Here is a 24,377-nt window from a genome sequence, read left to right as displayed (position 1 = left end):
GCAAATACCCATAGCGGATGCTAGCTAAACAAATTGCAGGGACAGACAACCCTGCTCAAAGTTATACAACTATCTCAAAAGGCTACTCACAGTTTGCTGCACACATAAAACAAATATTAGACAGCAGAGATCTTGATCCAGGTCTCTGCTGTAAACCAAGAATTTTGATCTTGCAAGCTACCCAATTAGCTAGCAAATTAGCAAACCAGTGCATAGCTGGAGGCCTGAGCTGGAGATAACTATCTAAGATGTGCCAAATAAGTTCACTTATAGTTAGTTATAAGATATTTAGCTGTCAACTGTTAGTAGAGATTTTCAAGTGTCACTTGATCACCTGTCTTGCGCTGCACAACAGTGAATCACCACATCACAAAGCTTCAGTTTGTGCCATGTGCTATTTGTAAAGAAAAATACTATGTGACAGGCTCAATCAGTTGCTTTGGGGAATGGCTTTACATTGAAAACAGGGGAAACGAAGAATGCGATTTGCTTTATCTATTAACATAGTGAACAAGTTGACCGCAAGTATTTATTTAAAAAGAACTTCCACCCAAAAACGATCTTTTAGTATTTGTTTCATTAGTCCATTGTTGATATAGTCCAACAATGTTTTGCATATCAGCAATCAAGTTTTCAAGACATATAACTTTCAAAATACAGAAATACAGACGGTATCAAGTTTGTGGGTGAAGTTTTCCTTTAAAAATAAAAAAAATCACATTCATGTTAAAAACAAGCTAAAACCGTTTGAAAGGTATTGATACTATCATACTGTGGGTATTTCAATGCACCACGGTATATGGCATAGGCCTATATGGTATACTGCCCACGCCTAGTTGTTTCCCTATGATTTTTGATAAGTGAGGCATGTTTATAAATAGTTTATGAATGGTAAAATAGACTTGGCTTTACATTGACTGCATGGAATTCATACATAGACCCATCATGTGTGCGTTATAGACCAGCACGACCAACTTAAATGTTGTGTGTAGGAGGGCTTGTGAATGAGTTACAAAATAGTTACGATAGTTACTACATGATTTGATCTGTTAAATGTACTCATGAAGCATTGACCTTAGTGAGAAGAAGAAGTTAAGTCACGGGTGTATACTGGCCAAAGGGGGAAATGGGGTTGGTACAGGGCAGGCTATATATATATATATATATCAGCAACATTTTCTAAATGTGGTGAGAACAGTCATAACGATGACACTGCGCTGTCGTTGAAATAACGCATCTAAATATGAGCTCTATAGATAAGATCTGGATATGTTTAATTAACCCTTTATATAGCAATCTTTTGTCATCGGTCATCAGGTCGTACTGCTTGTGCTTCCATGTCAGATGCTTCTCTTGTTTCGTTAACGTTCCATGTCCGTTGTTAGTAAACCCTAAAGTGTATCTGCTTCCTGACTCCCTGTGTCTACGTTACAAATACGTCCTTTTAAAACGGCGAACGCCACAACAACTCTGCTTTTCAAGGGATTTGTTGAAGCCCAAGTGCAAGGCATCAGTAGACTGATCATAATTCCCCTCTTTATATGTTGGGCACCCGGGCCTTGTTCAAATACCTTTGGAATGTATCATTCCTTCCACTCTACAAATACACTCTACAACCTCGAAAGAGCTGCGATAACTTCAAGGAAGGAAGCAAGGAAGGTTGTTTTTCTTCTAAGTATCTTAACAGGCCCATGTCAGCAAGATGATATCTAATTTCCTTCCACACACTATCCCTCCTGTCAAATAAGTACATTTAACGTTTTAGTTATCTAGTCGATCAACAGTAGGTATTCCGTGCATACAATATGTATTTACATCACATTAGACCTAACTCTCCCTTTACACTCAAGTGTGGTCCAATTAGCACAATAAAATAATATAAATAAAATATTTTCAAATTATTTTTTGACCAGAAATATATTTTCAACATCTTGTGTTCATAAGAGTAGCTCATGGTGCCGGCCTCTAGAGACCTCTTCCATGTGAGTATAGTCTGCAGCCTTGCACAGCCACAGCTCTTTGGGCGAGCGACGGGTCCTTTCATACCCAGAATGCCTGCTCTACCGTTCCGGCCAAAGAAGGGGTTCGCCTCAGACTCAACACTGCTCTCTTTTACAGGAGACACGGCCGTCACATGCTCAGTCACTTCTTCCACCCTGCGGCCAGCAATTTCCAGGCCAGGATCTACACACACAGAAGTGCACCCCCCCCACCCCATAAAGAGGAGTAAAGCAGAGAAAATGTATCTATTATGCCACTGTGGCACTGAAGAGGAGTGTTCGTGTTACGAGTGGCAGTAGCTAGCTGGCTCCATCCAAACTCATCCCATTAATACAAGTGCAGTAGAGGAGAGGCACGGCAATCAATGGCTGGCGGTGCTAAGGCCAGGGCCCAGGGAATGAATACCCAATTACAGCCACTCATTCTCCCACTGTAGGGGCCAGCGAGAGCCACAGAGAGAGCCAGTGTAATCACTGCTAAAGAACCAGGGCACTCAGGGGCTAACCACGCGACCACATTAGAACGCCAAAGAGAGCTTTATGGGCTAGAGGCTTGGGGATTGGGTTTAGCGAAACAAGCTAACAGGCTAACAGGCTGTGTCTCGATAGCGCACGGCGGCGTCCTTTTCTAGTCACCTTTTCCTCTCGCTCCTTCGGCATGAAAGAACTGGAAAGTTGGAAGCGGAGTATCAGTACATTTTCTCCATATTGCTTTCACCTGGCCTGTGTTTTCAGATCGGATGAGAAGCCATTGTCGACTATTGAGAAGGACCCGAGGACGCAAGTGGAGAATTGCACAGAGCATTGTATGAGGGAAAGGCATACACAGAAAACATAACCTGGTCACTCAAATTGAATGCCATCCAAAACACGCAGGCACGCATGCGCACACACAGACACATGTTTAAGTACGCACACACAAACACACCCCAAGCTGCTTCACTCTGAATGCAGATTGTGGGTGAATAAAAGTTCCAGTTGATGGATATCCCCACTCTGGGTGGATTCCAATAGGAAGACATCACTTTGCAAGCCAGTATAATGTGACTTGATGCTGGTTTTGTGGGTGACGTTCTATTTACAATTGTTACTATTATTTTAGAAGGGCGGCAGGTAGACTAGCGTTTAGAGTGTTTGGGCCAGTAACTGAAAGGTCGCTGGTTTGAATACCTGAGCCGACAAGGTGAAAAATCTGTCGATGTTCCCTTGAGCAAGGCACTTAACCCTCATTTGCTCCAGGTGCTCTGTACTACTATGGCTGACCCTGTAAAACAACACATTTCACTGCACCTATCCGGAGCATGTGACAATACATCGTTATCTTTTTTATATTATTTTTTTTACCTCAGGCTAACACAGAAAACATACACTCAAATCAAATGCCACACAAAACGCAACCTTTCCCTCCACTAGCACAGAGTATACCAAACTCCCTCCTAGATAGGCAGAACAAAGTGCAATCTCTGACGGCTGCGTTTAAACATGACATGTTGACAGTAAATGAAACCTAATGTATAGCGCTGTCACTGAAACGCCGCTAGGAAGCAATTAGGCCAGCTAATAGGAGTCGTCGTTCGCTCTGTAATTGTTTTTTCTGGTTAAACGCTCCCACACGACATGGCCCACACACCGCACGCACACAGACACATCTGAGCAGGCACACAGACACATCTGAGCAGGCACACAGACACATCTGAGCAGGCACACAGACACATCTGAGCAGGCACACAGACACATCTGAGCAGGCACACAGACATACCTACTGTGTCCGCTAATATGGTCAAGTGCAAAAAAAGGAAGACCTATCAAAGTTGCAGCTGGCTCAAAACAGAGCGGTGTGCCCTGAACTGCACACACAGAACTACTGTAACATGCATGATAGCCCTGGTTGACTCTGCTAGTTTTTAGGAGAAATATTACAGTGATCAAACATTTCAGATTGTTTGATAACGTTCAGCTCAGACACACATACCCCACAAGACATTCCACCAGTGGTCTCTTCAAAATCCCCAAGTCCAAAACAAATTCACGTCAACGCACAGTTTTATACAGAGCCCTGATCCATTTCCAATAACTCAAGCAAACAGCAAAAAAAGGACCTTTTTAAAAATATTGAACTACATCTCGTGCAACTGGACTGTGAGGAGACACGCACACAAACACACTAAACACAAATATTTGTGTGGTTGTATTGTTTGTATCATTTCTATCCGTGTCCTGTAAACCAATCCAAATAAACAAATACATATATAATCTAATGTAGATGCACGCGAACACCCTCACAAATAAGCATCCCTGTGTGTGTGTGTGTGTGTGTGTGTGTTTGTGTGTGTGTTCGGGTGTACTACAGAGGACGGTACCACATAAAACTAGGCTGGGAGACTATGTTAAAAAACAGTGACACCAAACTGACCTTAGATCAGAAGAGTCTAGGGGTCAAGCTCCGCCTACTCCAAGTGGCCTCAATCAGCAAATACATCAAGGATCATGGGAAAGATCATAGAAATCGGATATATTTATAGCGCAGGTTCAACCACAGTAGCTACTGGACTGGTATCCCCCCCACAGTAGGGATTAAGGAATACCCATTATATCACGGATCCAAGGACCCACACAGATGCTTTAGAGGGGAAAGAGGTTCTCTGAAGACCCCTGGAGCGAGGCAACTGGTTGGCTGGAGGGGGAAAAGGAGTACAGTAGGTGGACGGACCAATAATTTTTTGTCGTTGGGTCCAGTGGGTTGCGTTTGTGGTGGTGTTTGTGATTACGGTCAGAGAGCACATGGTTGGTAAAGGAGGAGATGGGCTGAGAGTCGTGTGTTTGTGTGTCCTTTTCGTGCATACATGTTACATTTCTCCAAGAGTGTATGCTGCCTCTCTCTCTCTCTCCCACCTCCACTCTCTCCTTTCTCAAGCCATCTCCCTTCCCTCCCTTCTTTACACCCATCTACCTCTCTTCTCCTATCCTCTCTCTCTCTCCTGCCCACCTCTAATTGTATGCACGGTATGTAAACACAGTGATCACAGAGGTTCCACACACAGTGGATAAACCCACAGTCAAACATACCCGACTCAGCCCTTAGGCTCCTTATTACAGTAACGTATCTCTGGTTTACATGAGGTGCTACACTCCACCTGATCACACTCAACCACAAACTGAATCCAACCGAACTCACACTCAACCCCACTCCATCTGCCAGTCAGCTAACATACAGTTTAGAGTCATAGGTCAAATAAATCAATGTAAGGCTTTTAAAACATTAGACAACAGCGCAATGCCAAGGGAAAAGTCGTGCTGCACTCCTCTTTCAGCCAAAGCCTCAATATCATCCATCCTCTATTCCTCCCACCGCTGTCTCCTTTTCTTCTCTCCATCTGTGTGTTTCACACGCTGCTCTGCTTCACACGCTGCTCTGCTTCACTCTCCCTGTCCCTTTCTTTCGCTCCCCGTCTCTCCCTCTCCTTCTCTCGCCCTCTCACCATGTGGTGCAGGGCAGACACTCTGCGCCAGGACACAGTGACGTGGAACACACACACACACACAATTTATGCAACACACAGGAGCATTCACAAAAAACACAAGACACTAACACTACAGACTAAACACTTCCCAGTCCACGTGGTACACAATTTCAAGATTACGTGACACACATAATCCCCCCCCCCCCCAAAAAAAAATATTAAGAAGTTACGCTAACACAAATAGAAGCAAAAAAAAGGAGAAAATCAATTAACTGCATATGGTAAGATACACACAAACACACACGCTTGCTCTCTCACAGAAGAACACACAGACCCACACATCCACGGCGCGCAGTAGTAGGTAGTGGCCACAGCCATCTGCTCCATTGAGTGCTCAAGGCTGTAGAGCAGAGCGTGCAATAACACATCACCACCATTCAACAAACACACAGTCTACTCAGCCTGTCCCCCCCCCCCCCCCCCCACACACACACACACACACACACACCAACAGCCACAGACAACCCCAAACAGACAAAGCACACACACACATACAGAGGACTGGGTACACACTGTACAGCGCAGAGCTCCTCTCACCCATCAGTTGTGCTGTCCAGATGGTGTGTGGCCAACGCGATCGCTAGATCGGCCTCACTGAACCGGAGCTAAACTCTCCACCACTGACACACCACACGCCGTAAAACACAGCCTCAAGTCCACAGCAGACGCCGGTACAGTGCTCTCAGTCGCCACCTCTCTGTTTTCTCTCTCTGTCGCTCTCCTTCTCTCACTCCGCTCTGTTTGCTCTCGCCCTGTGGCTGTGTCTCTCACTGGTCCCCTCCCCTCTCTCTCTCTCTCCAGGGGCTGGTGACATCAGAGGGCAGTTTTAGGCATGCTGAGTGTTTGTGTGCCTCTCTCCCCACTCCCCCCCTACTTCCTTGAACAGGCTGATTTTTACAGAAGGGACAGACCTACTGTGGGGAACTCTGCTTCTCACTGTCTATATCCATCTTCCTCATTCTTTTCTTTCTCTCTAACTCTCTCCTTTCCATATTTTAACTCTCTCTACATCTGTCACTCTCCCCCTCCTTTCCCCCTCTTCTTTTTCATCCATTGACTTCTATGTTCTTCTTTTGTACTCTCCAGATAATTCTTAATCCCCCACTTCACACCCTTCTCATCCCTCACTCGCTGTCTTGTCATTCTTCCCTCAGCGTCCCTCTCTTTGTACTTCTGTTCATGTCTACCTCTTTTCCTATACCTCCTTTGTCAGACTTCTTGTCCTCCATCATTCCACCTTATCTCGCGCATGTCTGCTCGGATACCGCCATCGAAATGCTCTCTTTTTCCATTTCACCTGTTCTCCATCCCTTCATCACCCCTCTCATATCCCTCCATCTCCATACCTTTCCTTTTTGTTTTCTTCCCTCTCTTTCCAATCTCCTTCCCAACCTCCATCCCTCTCTCTCCCGCCCTCCCTCTATATCCCTCTCTCACTAAGTCCACATGGGTTGGGTGTGATTCCAGACTGCTATATGGCCAGTCAGTGCGCAGCAGGCTCTGGTCTACAGGGAAAGTGCTCGAGAGAAGATTTACAGATTAGCAAGTCACTGTGGCGGGGTGGCGCTGCCAGATGCCACAGTTAGATTGCCTCATTTCTCTCTCCATCTCTAATTCTCTATCAATTCTGTCTCTACATCACTATCTTTTCCCTTGTCTATCCCTTCCCTCTAACAGTCTCTTTCTCTATCTATCCCTTCTGTCTCCCTACATCTATCTTACTTAATCTCTCTCTCCTACCTATCTCAAGTTATCACTTTCTCTCTCTCCTTCTTCATCTACACTCATAGAAAATGTTTTGCTATCAAGAACCTAAAAGGGTTCTTTGGCCGTCCCCATAGCATAACCTTTTTGGTTCCAGGTAGAGCAAAATTGGTTCTCCTATGGGGACAGCTGAAGAACCCTTATGGAACCCTTTTTCGAAGAGTGTATCCCTCAATGGTACAATCACCCCCCTCTCGCATTCTCCCTTTCCCTCCCTCGGTATCTCTCTTCATCCCTCTATAGCATGAGTTAATTCGCTGGACTAGCTGACAGAGAGATCGGAGAGAAGAGAAAGATTTGCCAAAACCTTTCCTCTGGGCAGCATCTGGTTTGCGTTTCCATTCATGCATGTCTCTTCACAGTCAACAGCCAGCTGTTTCCAATGCCATCAACATCTCTGGCTGTACATTGCTTTGCCTAATGGCCTCCTCTACTCAATCTCTCTATGGTAACGGTAATGTGGATATGACTTTGAAGAGTACCCTGTCTACTGCTAAAGCTCATTGAAATATACACATGCATATGTGCGCACCTATGCATGCATACACACGCAAGTGCATACATACTATACATGCACACACACGCTTAATGTCCATGCACTGCACACACACGATTAGTCAGTCATATACATGCTTTCCCATACGATTATGCGGCCGTGTGTGGGAAACGTGAGCGTGAGTATGTACCGTGTGTCTGCGAGAGGTAACGGGGAGACATTGGACACACTGTTCCACAGAGAAGATCAATGTAGCATTTACTCCTCTGTGATCAATGCACTAAACGTATCAATAGCAGCCCTCACATATTATTATCAGCAGGATATGTCTCAAGAGGCTTTTCACAAACCAGGGCCCGTATTCACAAGGCATTTCAGAGTAGGCCTGCTGAGCTAGGATCAGGTCCACCCTGTCCACATAATCCTATTAACTATGATCTAAAAGGCTAAACTGATCCTAGTTCAGCTTTCCTATTCTGAGACCCTTTGTGAATACTGGCCCAGGAAACACAAACCTAAAGTTGGACAGCGTTCCTCCGCTGGTTAACTGGATAGAAGTTCCGAGGTCCTTTCGGATAGAAAAGTTTTGTATAAGGGCCTCCAGAGTGGTACAGGGGTCCAAGGCACTGCATCGCAGTGCTTGAGGAATCACTACAGACCCAGGTTCGTTCCCAGGCTGTGTCACAAAAGGCCGTAACCGGGAGTCCCATAGGGCAACGCACAATTGGTCCAGCATCGTCCGGGTTAGTGGAGGGTTTGGCCTGGGGGGCCTTTACTTGGCTCATCGCACTCTCCTTGTGATGGGCTGGGAGCCTGCAGGTTGACTTCGGTCATCACTTGAACAGTGTTTCCTCCGACATATTGGTGCAGCTGGCTTCCAGGTTAAGAGGGAAGGTGTTAAGAAGCGCGGTTTCAACATTTTTTTTTTAAAGAAGCGTGGTTTGGCGGGTCATGTTTCGGAGGACGCATGACTCGACCTTCGCCTCTCCCGAGCCTGTTGGGGAGTTGCAGAGATGAGGCAAGATCGTAATTGGATATCACTAATTTGGGGGAGAAAAAGGGGGTAAAAAAAAAGTGTTGTTCAGAACCGACATGATGTTATGTAGAACAGGGAATCATGTCAGCTCTATTCCTTACACTTCTGAACATTTCAGTTTGCAGAATCCTCTGACCACCCACCAACCCTGTCATGCTGCCCTGTTCTCCCCTGCACACACACACACACAACACCTGGATGTGATTAGGCCACCTTATCCTTGAGCTCTAACGTGCCTGACGTCAATAGCACCTAATGGCTCACACTGTCAATGGACCAAAACACAGGGGGGAAACCCCTCCTCACACTCAGATACACGCGCACGAACGCACGCACGCACGCACACACACACACATACACACCAAACATAAGGAAGTATATAGATAACCATGCATGCCTAGGTGGAAGTGCACATAAAAAATAAAACTTTTTTTATCTACTTCACTGATAACAAATTCAGCCATGCCCACTTGTGGCTTTTATAACCCATAACGAAGTTTCTTTCCATTTAACCTCCGCCCCACACACACACGCACAGACATACACACACAGTCACCCACATACACACCACCCCCACATGGACCTCTGGGCGCACACAAACTCATATGTTTTTATTTCCACCTCTGGATTGAGGGCCACCTTGACGAGAAATAGTGTCAACTTTCCTAAGCATGGAAGGTATGGAGACGATTAGGCATATTCATGAGCCAGCACCCTTCCAAATTTCATTCCATTATTACGGAGGAAGTCTAGAGTGACAGTGAGGTGTGTTTGTTAACTTTCCTCTCCTTCTCTGGGGTGTTTTTGGGTTGTGTTCTCCGTCTGCTGGCATGTGGGAGCCGTCTAAACACCTGCCAGAACAGTGTGCTGCGTGTGCGGTAAATAATGCATCGGCCGTAATGATGCAGTGTGAGTCTGTGTAGGAATCCGCGTGGCAGGCTGACAGATGAGGCTGATGAATAAGTCATGTGTCGGGTGTCCGCTCCAAAACAAGAAGCTCGGGAGGACAACGTCAACTCCAACTCCAACAGAGAGAGACTTTTTACCCCTCCCTCTACTCCAATTTTTTCCTCCTTTCCCTTCGAGACACTAGCCTGACTCCAAATGTGTGAAATACACCCTAATTTATTATTGATTTATATTATTTATAATACCTTGTCTCCCTCTCTCTTTCATTCTCTCTCCCCCTCTCTCTACAAGTTATCCAAGTCACGTTAGCCCTTTCTACAGGAGCCTGAGACATACAAACAGGTCATCACGGTGAAACACGCTACATCGGGCGGGCCGGTGCCAGAGCAAGATGTGGTCGCCCCTTTGATTAAAAGTCGCAATGTTAATTGTACATAGAGAAAACGTTAAATGAAATGTTTGAGGAATTACGTATAGCGTTAGCTACTAGCTAGCATTGCCTTTCACAGAGAGTGTTTGGAAACTGACAGAGAGGTTTGGTTCAGTCTGTGTGTGTGAATACGCATGCGTGCGTGCGAGAGAGACATTGTTGGAGACTGAAGGCCTTCCTTTTGCTAGTGTTTCACTGAGCCAGCCAGAGGCCCTTTGCTAGAAGGGAGGAGCAATTATTATATTCCTGAAAACAAAGTTGATGTGGTGTTTGTTAGCTTGTTAGTTTATCCCCAGCACCTAATTGCAGCCATGAATGGCTGTTTCTTCTCATGTCAGCGCACAAGGCCTCACCGAGACAAAGGACGTTCATTCAGACACACAATTGGGCTTCTACGCACACACAAACACACAAACAAAAACAAACACGAGCAGGCACAGACACACACAACCACACAGACATTAACACAAATAGATAGACAGATTCAAGCACGGGAGGTTGGAGAGAACGGGCTCGTGGTAATGACTGGAGCGGAATGAGTGGAATGGTATCAAATACAGCAATCACATGGTTTCCATCCTCCCCGCAGCCTCCTGTGGATTCTAGGAATAACAATCAAAATGCACAACTAAGGCTGCCTGCCTGCCTCTGCTCTGCTAACAAGCACTGTGCCCCCTAACCCATTACTGAACTAAACCAACACACCAACAACAAATCAACTTGCCTTTGTTCTGAACAACAAACAGTCTTGGAGATATCAATGGCCCCCCTCTTGGTTTTAAAAACAATTGGCCGGAGTTTTTGGGCGCATGATGAGCTCAAATCATAAATTTTTACTGACTCCCTCTCTCCCTTTTACTTTTCCATCCACCACTCCCTCAATGGTAATTTCCTGCTAGCGTAATCAAGAGGGGTTGCAGTAGAGAGGGGGCCATTAGCCGTTAGCTATGCTAGCTCGCTAGCCCAGTCCAGTGCACTTTAAATCATGCGGATCAAAACCACGACCCTAAATAGTTAGCATCACTAGCACTATCAGAGGGTTACAAGAGTAAAAGCAGTTAAAATGGTATATATTTAAAATGGCTATATACAGGTGGTACCGGTGCAGAGTAAATGTGCGGGGGCACCGGTGTCGAGGTAATTGAGGTAATCTGTACATGTAGGTAGAGTTATTAAAGTGAGTATGCATAGATAATAACAGAGCAGTGTAGAGGGGGGGGGGGTAATGCAAATAGTCTGGGTAGCCATTTGACTATATGTTCAGGAGTCTTATGGCTTGGGGGTAGAAGCTGTTTAGAAGCGTCTTGGACCTAGACTTGGCGTGCCGGTACTACTTGCCGTGTGGTAGCAGAGAGAACAGCCTATGACAAGGATGGCTGGAGTCTTTGACAATTTTCAGGGCCTTCCTCTGACACCGCCTTGTATAGAGGTCCTGGATGACAGGAAGCTTGACACCAGTGATGTACTGGGCTGAACGCACTACCCTCTGTAGTGCCTTGCGGTCGGAGGCCGAGCAGTTGCCATACCAGGCAGTGATGCAACCCGTCAGGATGCTCTTGATGGTGCAGCTGTAAAACCTTTTGAGGATCTGAGGACCCATGCCAAATCTTTTCAGTCTCCTGAGGGGGAATAGGTTTTGCCGTGCCATCTTCACAACAGTCTGGGTGTGCTTGGACCATGTTAGTTTGTTGATGTGGAGGCCAAGGATCTTGAAATTCTCAACCTGCTCTACAACAGCCCCGTCGATGAGAATGGGGGCGTTCTCGGTCCTCCTTTTCCTGTAGTCCACAATCATCCATCTCCTTTGTATTGACCACGTTGGGGGAGAGGTTGTTGTTCTTGCACAACACGGTCAGGTCTCTGACCTCCTCCCTTTAGGCTGTCTCATTGTTGTCTGTGATCAGGCCTATGTGTCAACAGCAAACTTAATGATGGTGTTGGAGTTGTGCCTAGCCGTGCAGTCATGAGTGAACAGGGAGTACAGGAGGGAACTGAACTTAGGGTTGAGGATCAGTGTGGCGGATGTTTTGTTACCTACCCTTACCACCTGGGGGCAGCCCATCAGGAAGTCCAGGATCAGTTGCAGAGGGAGATGTTTAATCCCAGGGTCCCTAGTTTAGTGATGAGCTATGGTGTTGAACTCTGAGCTGTAGTCAATGAATAGCATTCTCACAGATGTTCCTTTTGTCCAGGTATGAAAGGGCAGTGTGGAATAGATTGCATCATCTGTGGATCTGTTGGGGCGGTATGCAAATATCTGGGATAATGGTGTTGATGTGAGCCATGACCAGCCTTTCAAAGCATTTCTTGGCTACAGGCGTGAGTGCTACGGGTCTGTAGTCATATAAGCAGGTTACCTTAGTGTTCTTGGTCACAGGGACTATGGTGCTTGAAACATGTTGGTGCTTGAAACATGTTGGTATTACAGACTCAGTCAGGGACAGGTTGAAAATGTCAGTGAAGACACCTGCAAGTTGGTCAGCCAGCGCATGCTCGGAGTACATGTCATAGTAATCCGTCTGAATGTTGACCTGTTTAAAAGGTCTTACTCACATCGGCTGAGGAGACCGTGATCACACAGTCATCCGGAACAGCTGATGCTCTCATGCATGTTTCAGTGTTACTTGCCTCAAAGCGAGCATAGAAGTTATTTAGCTCGTCTGGTAGGCTCGGGTCACTCGGCAGCTCTCGGCTTTATTTAACTAGGGAAGTCAGTTAAGAACAAATTCGTATTTACAATGACGGCCTACACCGCCCTTATCCAAGTCCGTCTCCTTAACCCGTTATACTCTTGGAAATTGGTCTATATGGACAGGGCCAAATTGAAATGTTTCTAACAGAAGAACTATAAAAAGCATGACTATGGTAGCAATTGAGAGAGAACACTGGAGAAATTATCAAACCAAAGGTGAAGACACAGTTCACCTGACACAAGACTGAATCCAAACATTACACTTGATTTTATGTGCATTTTACATTTACTGTACTTTACACAGCATTGTTAATAACGAAATCTGAAAATACTCTGGATACATTCAGTAACATAATAAGAATATTCATGGATGTTTTGGAGTAGGTGAACGATATGAAAAATAGATTATACAGGTATTGAGTGAGAGGTCTAACTGGCGTCTCGAGCTGTATAGTTATATCTAAAAAAGTATCACTTTTTTATGTTTCACTCTTTAGATTTATATGAAATTCACTGAGGATGGTCCTCCCCTTCCTCATCTGAGGAGTCTCCACTGGAGAGAACCAATTTGTATTTGTATTTATTATGGATCCCCATTAGCTGCTGCCAAATCAGCAGCTACTCTTCCTGGGGTCCAGCAAAATTAAGGCAGTTTATACAATTTTAAAAACATTACAATACATTCACAGATTTCACAACACACCGTGTGCCCTCAGGCCCCTACTCCACCACAACCACATATCTACAGTACTAAATCCATGTGTATGTATAGTGAGTATGTTATCGTGTGTGTGTGTGCGTGCGTGCGTGCATGTGTCTGTGCCAATGTTTGTGTTGCTTCACAGTCCTCGCTGTTCCATAAGGTGTTTTTTTATGTTTTTTTAAATCCAATTTTTCTGCTTGCGTCAGTTACTTGATGTGGAATAGAGTTCCATGTAGTCATGGCTCTATGTCGTACTATGTGCCTCCCGTAGGCTGTTCTGGACTTAGGGACTGTGAAGAGACTTCTTGTGGCATGTCTTGTGGGCTATGCATGGGTGTCCGAGCTGTGTGCCAGTAGTTCAGACAGACAGCTCGGTGCATACAACATGTCAAGATCTCTCATAAATAAAAGTAGTGATGAAGTCAATATCTCCTGGCTGAAAATGGAGACATTGAATTCATAACTACATGCATATTATTCATATTAGCTCTCTGTGTACTTCAAAGGGCCAGCCATGCTGCCCAATTCCAATTTTCCTACGTCTTTTTTTTGTGGAACCTGACCACACGACTGAACAGTAGTCAAGGTGCGACAAAACTAGGGCCTGTAGGACCTGCCTTGTTGATAGTGTAGTTAAGAAGGCAGAGCACCGCTTTATCATTGACAGTCTTCTCCCCATCTTAGCTACTACGGCATCAATATGTTTTGACCATGACAGTTTACTATCTAGGGTTACTCCAAAAAGTTTAGTCATCTCAACTTGCTCTACTTCCACATGATTTATTACAAGATTTAGTTGAGGTTTAGGGTGTAGTGAGTGTTTTGTTCCAAATACAACGCTTTTAGTTTTAGAAATATTTAGAGCCAACTTATTCCTTGCCACCCACTCTGAAACTAACTGCAGCTCTTGTTGAGTGTTGTAGTCATTTCAGTCACTGTAGTAGTGGACGTGTACAGTCGTGGCCAAAAGTTTTGAGAATGACACAAATATTAATTTCCACAAAGTTTGCTGCTTCAGTGTCTTTAGATATTTTTGTCAGATGTTACTATGGAATACTGAAGTATAATTACAAGCATTTCATAAGTGTCAAAGGCTTTTATTGACAATTACATGAAGTCAATATTTGCAGTGTTGACCCTTCTTTTTCAAAACTCTGCAATCCACCCTGGCATGCCATCAATTAACTTTTGGGCCACATCCTGACTGATGGCAGCCCATTCTTGCATAATCAATGCTTGGAGTTTGTCAGAATTTGTAGGTTTTTGTTTGTCCACCCGCCTCTTGAGGATTGACCACAAGTTCTCAATGGGATTAAGGTCTTGGGAGTTTCATGGCCCTGGACTCAAAATATCAATGTTTTGTTCCCCTAGCCACTTAGTTATCACTTTAGCTTTATGGCAAGGTGCTCCATCATGCTGGAAAAGGCATTGTTCGTCACCAAACTGTTCCTGGATGTTTGGGAGAAGTTGCTCTCGGAGGATGTGTTGGTACCATTCTTTATTCATGGCTGTGTTCCAAGGCAAAATTGTGAGTGAGCCCACTCCCTTGGCTGAGTAGCAACCCCACACATGAATGGTCTCAGGATGCTTTACTGTTGACATGGCACAGGACTGATGGTATTGCTCATCTTGTCATCTCCGGACAAGCTTTTTTACAGATGCCCCAAACAATCGGAAAGGGGATTCATCAGAGAAAATGACTTTACCCCACTCCTCAACAGTCCAATCCCTGTACCTTTTGCAGAATATTAGTCTGTCCCTGATGTTTTTCCTGGAGAGAAGTGGCTTCTTTGCAGTCCTTCTCGACACCAGGCCATCCTCCAAAAGTCTTCGCCTCACTGTGCGTGCAGATGCACTCACACTTGCCTGCTGCCATTCCTGAGCAAGCTCTGTACTGGTGGTGCCCTGATCACGCAGCTGAATCAACTTTAGGAGACGGTCCTGGTGCTTGCTGGACTTCTTGGGTGCCCTGAAGCCTTCTTCACAACAATTGAACCGCTCTCCTTGAAGTTCTTGATGATCCGATAAATGGTTGATTTAGGTGCAATCTTACTGGCAGCAATATCCTTGCTTGTGAAGCCCTTTTTGTGCAAAGCAATAATGAAGGCACGTGTTTCCTTGCAGGTAACCATGGTTGACAGAGGAAGCACAATGATTCCAAGCACCATCCTCCTTTTGAAGCTTCCAGTCTGTTATTCGAACTCAATCAGCATGACAGTGATCTCCAGCCTTGTCCTCAACACTCACACCTGTGTTAACGAGAGGATTACTGACATAATGTCAGCTGGTCCTTTTGTGGCAGGGCTGAAATGCAGTGGAAATGTTTTTAGGGGGATTTAGTTAATTTGCATGGTAAAGAGGGACTTTGCAATTAATTGCAATTCATCTGATCACTCTTCATAACATTCTGGAGTATATGCAAATTGCCATCATACAAACTGAGGTAGCAGACTTTGTGAAAATTTATATTTGTGTCATTCTCAAAACTTTTGGCCACGACTGTATAATTTTGAGTCATCTGCATACATAGACACTCTGGCTTTACTCAAAGTCAGTGGCATGTCGTTAGTAAAAATAGTAAAAAAGCAAGGGGCCTAAACAGCTGCCCTGGGGAATTGCTGATTCCAACTGGATTATATTTGATAGACTTCCATTAAAGAACACCCTCTGTGTTCTGTTAGACAAGTAACTCTTTATCCACATTATAGCAGGGGGTGTAAAGCAGACTATCATAGATAATGTCAAAAGCGGCACTGAAGTTAAACAAGACAGCCCCCACAATCATTTTATCATCAATTTCTCTCATTTGTGTAAGTGCTGTGCTTGTTGAGTGTCCTTCTCTATAAGCATGCTGAAATTCTGTTGTCAATTTGTTTACTGTGAAATAGCACTGTATCTGGTCAAACATATTTTTTTACAGAAGTTTACTAACGGTTGTTAAAAGGCTGATTGGTCAGCTATTTGAGCCAGTAAAGGGAACTTTACTATTCTTGGTTAGCGGAATGACTTTAGCTTCCCTCCAGGCCTGAAGTCAGACACTCTCTAGTAGGCCTTAATTGAAGATGTGGCAAATAGGAGTGGCAATATCATCTGCTATTATCCTCAGTAATTTTCCATCCATATTGTCAGACCCCGGTGGCTTGTCATTGTTGATAGACAATTTTTTCACCTCTTCCACACTGACTTTACGTAATTCACAAGTACAATTCTTGTCTTTCATAATTTGGTCCGATATACTTGGATGTGTAGTGTCAGCGTTTGTTGCTGGCATGTCATCCCTAAGTTTGCTTATCTTGCCAATGAAAAAGTAATTAAAGCAGTTTGCAATATCAGTGGGCTTTGTGATGAATGAGCCATCTGATTCAATGAATGAAGGAGCCAAGTTGGCTTTTTTCCCCCAAAATTTCATTTAAGGTGCCCCAAAGCTTTTTACTATCATTCTTTATATAATTTCTCCTTGTTTCATAGTGTAGTTTTAATTTTTTAAATTTAGTTTAGTCACATGATTTCTTCATTTGCAGTACATTGGCCAATCAGTTGGGTTGCCAGACTTAATTGCCATACCAGACTTAATTGCCAATCAAAGTCATTGCACAATTTCTGAGCGAATATTGCATTTACAAACGGCCTCCTTTCCAGACCAGTGTGGTCTCAAACAGCCTAAGACACTCTAAACAAAACACCACTGCGGTAGGGGGTCAGGACGTTAATGTTGCTCGCGCTTACCCTAGACATCACGTCAGAGGGAGGATGCTATACGCTAACATTAACCATTAGCCTCTGGCTCCATTTGGTTGGCTTCCCCATAATGGAGGCTCTTTCCCGGATCAGCTGACAGAGCTTTGGTCACAGTGGTCTAGTGTCCGGGAGCTGGAAGCCCCAACAAGGCCTTTAGACCATATGGTGGTCATGGATAATAGATGCAGTAAGCTATATACTGACATATATAACCCCAGTATGGCTTTTAAAATACTTAAAACAATAAGCCCTTTGCCTTAAGAGGTGAGACATTAAGTTCAGAGGAAGAGTAGAGTGTATTAGAGGTGGGAGGGAGGAGTCTTATGTATACCACCTAACCCAACTATATCAAAGCTGGTACACATGAAAACATTTATATGGTGATTTAGGTGGTAAATCGAGGGTTAATGAAGTGTAAACAGTAAACTAATGTAAAGTATGGGCAGATTCTCTGAGGTCACAATCTCCAAATGTCTTTCTCTATGGTCACTGACTGTCAGACAGACGGCGTGCCTAAATCAGACTATGCCCTTTACAACATTTATAACATGGTAAAATGGAACCCCACCATAACCACGCATGCACACACCCGTGCACACACACACATACTCCTAGACAATAAACTCTCAACCTGATATTGCTTTCAGGGTAATGCCACTAAGGCAGATAAAGTAGGTTAGCACATTGCCCGCTCTGTCGGAAGACAAAAACAAGTCTGTGCCTCAGCTCCTTGCCTTACCCTTCACCAGATTTAATTTCAGTCTAGCCTGTGTGTGTGTGTGTGTGTGTGTGTGTGTGTTTAAAGAGGTCAGACTAAGATATATGGAGGCCATACCCTACGGCACGTCTGCAGTTATGTCATTCTATTTGTAACTCAATTTTGCCAGACTATCTACTCTTTTACCTCTGTCATCCCCTTGATTTTAGCCTTCTTTCTCTTGATTTTTCTCTCTGTGTCATCCCTTTATCCATCTCCATTCACTCCTACTGTCTATCCTAGTCTCTCTGTGAGGTCATCAGCCCCTGGGTAGGAGGTCTATGTCAACATCATAGTGCCCTCCAAGCTCGTCACTAAGCCAGGGATCCTGACACCGAACACCTCCCTCTGCAACTGGATCCTGGACTCCCTGACTGGCTGACCCCGGGTTGTAAGAGGAGGCAACAACAACTCCGTCACGCTGACCCTCAACATGGGGCCCTCCCAACGGCGATGAGACAGCCTACAGGGAGGTTGTCAGAGACCTGGCAGTGTGGAGCCAGGAGCACAACCTCATCCTCAACGTCAGTTAGATCAAGAAGCTGATCTTGGACTACAGAAAACGGGGGCGGATGCACAACCCCATCCACATCGATGGGGCCGCAGTGGAGAGGGTCACGAGCTTCAAGTTCCTCAGTGTCCACATAACTGAGGATTAAACATGGCACTCTCACACCAGCACAGTTGTGAAGAACGAGGCTGAAACGATTTGGCATGGCCCCTCAGATCCATAAGAACTTCACAGCTGCACCATCAAGAGCATCCTGACCAGTTGTACCACTGTCTGTTATGGCACCACCCTCAACTGGAGGGGTGAGCTCCCAGCCATCCAGGAAGTAAATGCTAGGTGGTGTCTGAGAAAGGCTTGAAATATTGCCAAAGACTCCAGCCACCCTAGGCATGGACCGTTCTCTATGCTTCGGTCCGGCAGACAGTACTGGTGCATGAAGGCTCAAACCAACAGACTCCTAAACAGCTCATAACCCCTGGCAATAAGATTGTGAAATGGCTAACAACTACTGCTCCCCTTCACACCTACGCTGCTGCTAAAATTATTATTGACTAGATGCATTACTACCACTATGGTGCTGTTCATTGAATACTGATTATCATAACCATTAGTATCCATCTATTTATCCTGCTACTGGTCAGTAATACTCCTGTTTACATGTATATGTTACCATTAGTATATTACCATAAGTATTTATATATTCCTACTACCAGTCACTTTTCAGCCCTGTTTACATGTACAGTACCAGTCAAAAGTTTGGACACACCTACTCATTATTCTACATTGTAGAATAATAGTGAAGGGATTAAAAAATAACATAATGGAATCATGTAGTAAACAAAAAAAGTGTTAAACAAATCAAAATATATTATATTTTAGATTCTTCAAAGTAGCCACCCTTTGCCTTGATGACAGCTTTGCACACTCTTGGCCTTCTCTCAACCAGCTTCACCTGGAATGCTTTTCCAACATTCTTGAAGGAGTTCCCACATATGCTGAGCAATTGTTGGCATCTTTTCCTTCAGTCTGCGGTCCAACTCATCCCAAACCATCTCAATTGGGTTGAGGTCGGCTGATTGTGGAGGCCAGATCATCTGATGCAGCACTCCAGGTGTGTTGGGTCATTGTCCTGTTGAAAAACAAATGATAGCCCCACTAAGCCCAAACCAGATGGGATGGCGTATCGCTGCAGAATGCTGTGGTAGCTATGCTGGTTAAGTGTGCATTGAATTCTAAACAAATCACAGACAGTGTCACCAGCAAAGCACCCCCACACCATCATATCTCCTCCTCCATGGTTCACGGTGGGAACCACACATGCGGAGATCATGTGTTCACCTACTCTACATCACAAAGACACGGCGGTTAGAACCAAAAATGTCACATTTGTACTCATCAGACCAAAGGACAGATTTCCACCGGTCTAATGTCCATTGCTTGTGTTTCTGGGCCCAAGCAAGTCTCTTCTTATTGGTGTCCTTAAGTAGTGATTTCTTTGCAGCAATTCGACCATGAAGGCCTGATTCACACAGTCTGCTCTGAACAGTTGATGTTGAGATGTGTTTGTTACTTGAACTCTGTGAAACATTTATTTGGGATGCAATGTCTGAGGCTGGCAACTCTAACAAACTTAACCTCTGCATCAGAGGTAACTCTGGGTCTTCCTTTCATGTGGCGTTCGTAATGAGAGCTAGTTTCATCATAGAGACTGTACCTGAAGAAACTTTCAAAGTTCAAATTGACGGACCTTCAAGTATTAAAGCAATGATGGACTGTCATTTCTCATTATTTATTTGAGTTGTTCTTGACATAATATGGACTGAGTCTTTTGTATACCATCTCGGGTTGAACATTTTGGGGAATTTTCAGAGGTGGAAACTTTCCGTGGGAATTAACGGGAATATATGAGAGTTAACGGAAATATATGCAAATTAATATTAATACCATTTAAATGTAGATATGTTTTGCATTGGATATATTTACTACATCAGATGAAGACAAACAAACCTTTTACCTTATCATATGTAGACATAATTGCAAATGATCAAATCCTTCCAATAGAAATAAAAAATATTTTTTTTTAAGTTACGAATTGAACTTTAATCAAATGGGTTCACATGGGATGATTTCACTAAACAACAAAAGAAAGGGAATATTGATCCCCAATGATCCATCACATCTCCCAAAAACATTTTCAACATACATCTGTAAAAGTCTAGACACTAAAGTTTTGGTTGTCTTCCTCTCAGGCTTCCATGTCTTCTCTCTGGACCTCCTCAATGTACACCTCAAATCAGACTCCGCGGCCTCATCTTCCCTGTCACTTTCCAATCTTGTTGAGGATGTCTCGTTGTCAGGCTCAAAAAGACTCAAATTTGTCCAAATGACCATCAATTTTTCGACCCTTGTATTGGTCGGCCTGTTGTGTGCTTGGTGTGTGTGTTCCCAAACAAGGACCAGTTGCGCTCTGAGGCGGCTACTGTTGGTGGGATTTGGATGATGATGGAGGCAACAAGGGAAAGAGCCTCAGATCCACCAAGATCCTTCCACCTGGTGGCTGATTAGATATTTTGGCACGACTGCCATATTGCATCTCCATCCCAAAGTTCTTGCTTGGAAGTGTACCTCACCAGACTGCCAAGAACCTTGCCCTCATCCAGGCCAAGGTGGCGAGACACGGTAGTGACGACACCATAGGCCTTTCTGATCTCTGCACCAGACAGGATGCTCTTGCCAGCATACTTGGAGTCCAACATGTACGCTGTGGTGTGTATGGGCTTCAGGCAGAAGTCTTCACACTTTTTGATGTATTTCAGAACTGCAGTTTCCTCTGCTTGGAGCAACAGGGAAGTGAGCAGGGCAGTACGGATTTCTTCTCCTACATCTGCAAGCAGAGTCTGAACATCAGACAAGATGGCATTGTCTCCCTCAATCTGTGCAATGGCTACTGCTGTAGGTTTCAGGAGTTTCAGGCTGCTCACCACTCCATCCCAAAATTCATCTTCCAGGAGGATTCTCTTGATGGGACTGTCCATATTGGCAGACTGTGATATGGCCATTTCTTGGAGAGACTCCTTCCCCTCCAGGAGACATTTAAACATGACAACACCACCCCAATGGGTGTTGCTGAACAGCTTCAATGTGGTGCTCTTATTCTTCTCACTTTGCTTGGTGAGGTAGATTGCTGCTATAACTTGATGACCCTTCACATACCTAAACATTTCCTTGGCTCTCTTGTAGAGTGTATCCTTTGTTTTCAGTGCCATGATGTACTTGAGGAGCAGATTTGATGCATGAGCAGCACAGCCAATGGGTGTGATGTGAGGGTAGGACTCCTCCACTTTAGACCAAGCAGCCTTCATGTTTGCAGCATTGTCTGTCACCAGTGCAAATACCTTCTGTGGTCCAAGGTCATTGATGATTGCCTTCAGCTCATCTCCAATACAGAGACCGTTGTGTCTGTTGTCCCTTGTGTCTGTGCTCTTGTAGAATACTGGTTGAGGGGTGGAGATGATTTAGTTAATTATTCCTTGCCCACGAACATTCGACCACCCAACAGAGATGATTGCAATAGAGACCGCTTTCGCTATGATTTGTTTGACCTTCACTTGAACTCTGTTGAACTCTGCATCCAGCAAATGAGTAGCTAAAGCATGTCTGGTTGGAGGGGGTGTATGCTGGGCGAAGGACATTCACACATCTCTTCCAATACACATTGCCTGTGAGCATCAGAGCTGAACCAGTTGCATACAAAGCTTGAGCAGGACATTCATCAGCACTTCTCTGACTAGGTTCCTCCATTGAGTAAAACAAACCTTCTGATTCCAGGAGGACCATGAGCTGCCGCTATCGATAAGGTGTCTGATCCATCATTTTGACCTCGAATAGAAGCAGAGGGAATGTTTGTCAGAGGTTGATTGGTGTGAGCAACGAGGGAACTTTATGCACTTGGCCAGATGATTTTGCATCTTTGTTGCATTCTTCACATGATTTGGCACAGTATTTGCAAATGTACACAGCTTTTCCTTCTATATTAGCTGCAGTGAAACGTCTCCACACATCAGATAGTGCCTGTGGCATATTCCTGTAAAGATTAGAAATAAATATGTAAAAAAGAAAATACAATTCCATGTACAGATAAATAGTTATGCAGTTAGATTAAACAACTCCTTTGTAAGATAGATGTTTTAAAATGAAACATGTATGGAAACAGGTGAATTAACACTCCTCAGTTAGCAAGCTCAAACCCACATGGTAGCAAATACTAACTAGCAGAAATTGTTACCAAGATAGAAATGATTTCAACACACTTTGCTGTAGGCTACCATTTACTAGTTAACAAGACATCAAAATATATTCACCCCACCCAGAAATGGTAATCAAAAACTTACCAGAAAGCATGTTGTCCATGGCTCAGACAGTGTAGTAGTGTGGGCTCAATAGCATCTCATTTGTGTGCAAGATCTTGAGAATCATGTACATGTGATGGAAGAGTGCACTGCACATGTGACGGAAGAATGCACTGTGCATGAAGAGGGTTGCAATTCCATTGAATTCGGGATAGTTTAACCAAAATATTCCACAAAACCTCGAATTGCCTTATGTGTATGTGGTTCACGGTTATAAGCTACATTTTTTAATGAATTTAAGCAAAATTCCCCAAATTACCGGGATTAACCTCCCATGGAAAATTTCTTGAAAAAAATCTGAGATTTACCGGAAAGTTTCCGATACTTTTCAACCATAATACCACCCGTACCTTGTCACAACACAACTGTCTGACTCAAACGCATTAAGAAGGAAAGAAATTCCACCCACGTACTTTTAACCAGAACACACCTGTTAATTGAAATGCATTCCAGGTGACTACCTCATGAAGCTGGTTGAGAGAATGCCAAGAGTGTGCAAAGCTGTCATCAAGGCAAAGGGTGGCTACTTTGAAGAATCTCAAATATGAAATATATTTTGATTTGGATAACACTTTTTTGGTTACTGCATGATTCCATATGTGCTATTTCATAGTTTTGATATCTTCACTATTATTTGACAATGTAGAAAATGGCAAAAATAAAGAAAAACCCTGGAATGAGTAGGTGGGTCCAAACTTTTGACTGGTACTATATATCTGCCTATCACATTTGACATTGTAGTAATTTAGCAGGCGTTCTTATCCAGAGCGACTTACGGTTAAGTGCATTCACCTTAAGGTAGCTAGGTGTGACAACCACACATCAGTCATAGTATAGTACATTTTTCTTTAATAAAGTGGCTATCACGCCTACACTAACACCCAGCACTTATGCTGCTGCTATACAGTTTATTATTTATCCTGCTACCAATCACTTTCTCCTAATCCCTGCCTACATGTACATATCTACCTCAAATACTCCAGTATCCCTGCACATTGCACATCTGGTGCTGGCACTGACCCTGTACATAGCTTCCTCTCTTATTGATTGTGTTTTTATACTATTTGATATCATTGGGCATGTGACAAATGTGTTGTCCATGCTGTACCCTTGCCCCGTGTCCATCTGAAGCAGTGTTTCCTAACTCCAGTCATGAGTACGAGTAAACTTTTCTATTCTGGCCCAGGACAAGCACACCAGATTCAACGTGTCACCTCATCATCAAGCACTCAATTAAACTAATCATATGTTTTTGTCCCGGGATACAACATAAATGTGTGCTGTTGTGGGTACTCATGGAATGGAGATGGGAATCACTGATCTAAAGCTTAACATTGATGAATGTATCTTGACTTAGGTCCTTTTTTACTACAGGACATAATGTGTGTGTAGTGTGCGCGTGTATCCTCCG

General features: G+C 44.1%; 1 protein-coding gene across 7 annotated transcripts in view; it reads right to left on the bottom strand.

Moving 5' to 3' along the window:
• hdac4 (histone deacetylase 4) overlaps positions 1-24,377 on the bottom strand; it is a 246,272-nt gene that overhangs the window by 96,180 nt on the left and 125,715 nt on the right. Inside the window, exon 1 of one of the 7 annotated variants that reach the window (XM_064975781.1) lies at positions 6,059-7,246. The exons of the other annotated variants lie outside the window; for them this stretch is intronic. Within the exon in view, the coding sequence (XP_064831853.1) occupies positions 6,059-6,062 (4 nt within the window). The 5' untranslated portion in view covers positions 6,063-7,246. Of the gene's footprint in view, positions 1-6,058; positions 7,247-24,377 lie in introns of those variants that run through there. 7 annotated transcript variants of the gene reach the window in all.

This window comes from Oncorhynchus masou, chromosome 10, assembly GCF_036934945.1.
Source record: "Oncorhynchus masou masou isolate Uvic2021 chromosome 10, UVic_Omas_1.1, whole genome shotgun sequence".
NCBI classification, from domain to species: Eukaryota; Metazoa; Chordata; class Actinopteri; order Salmoniformes; family Salmonidae; genus Oncorhynchus; species Oncorhynchus masou.
Note: the sequence above shows the minus strand (reverse complement) of the source record. Positions and strands in the feature narration are given on the sequence as shown.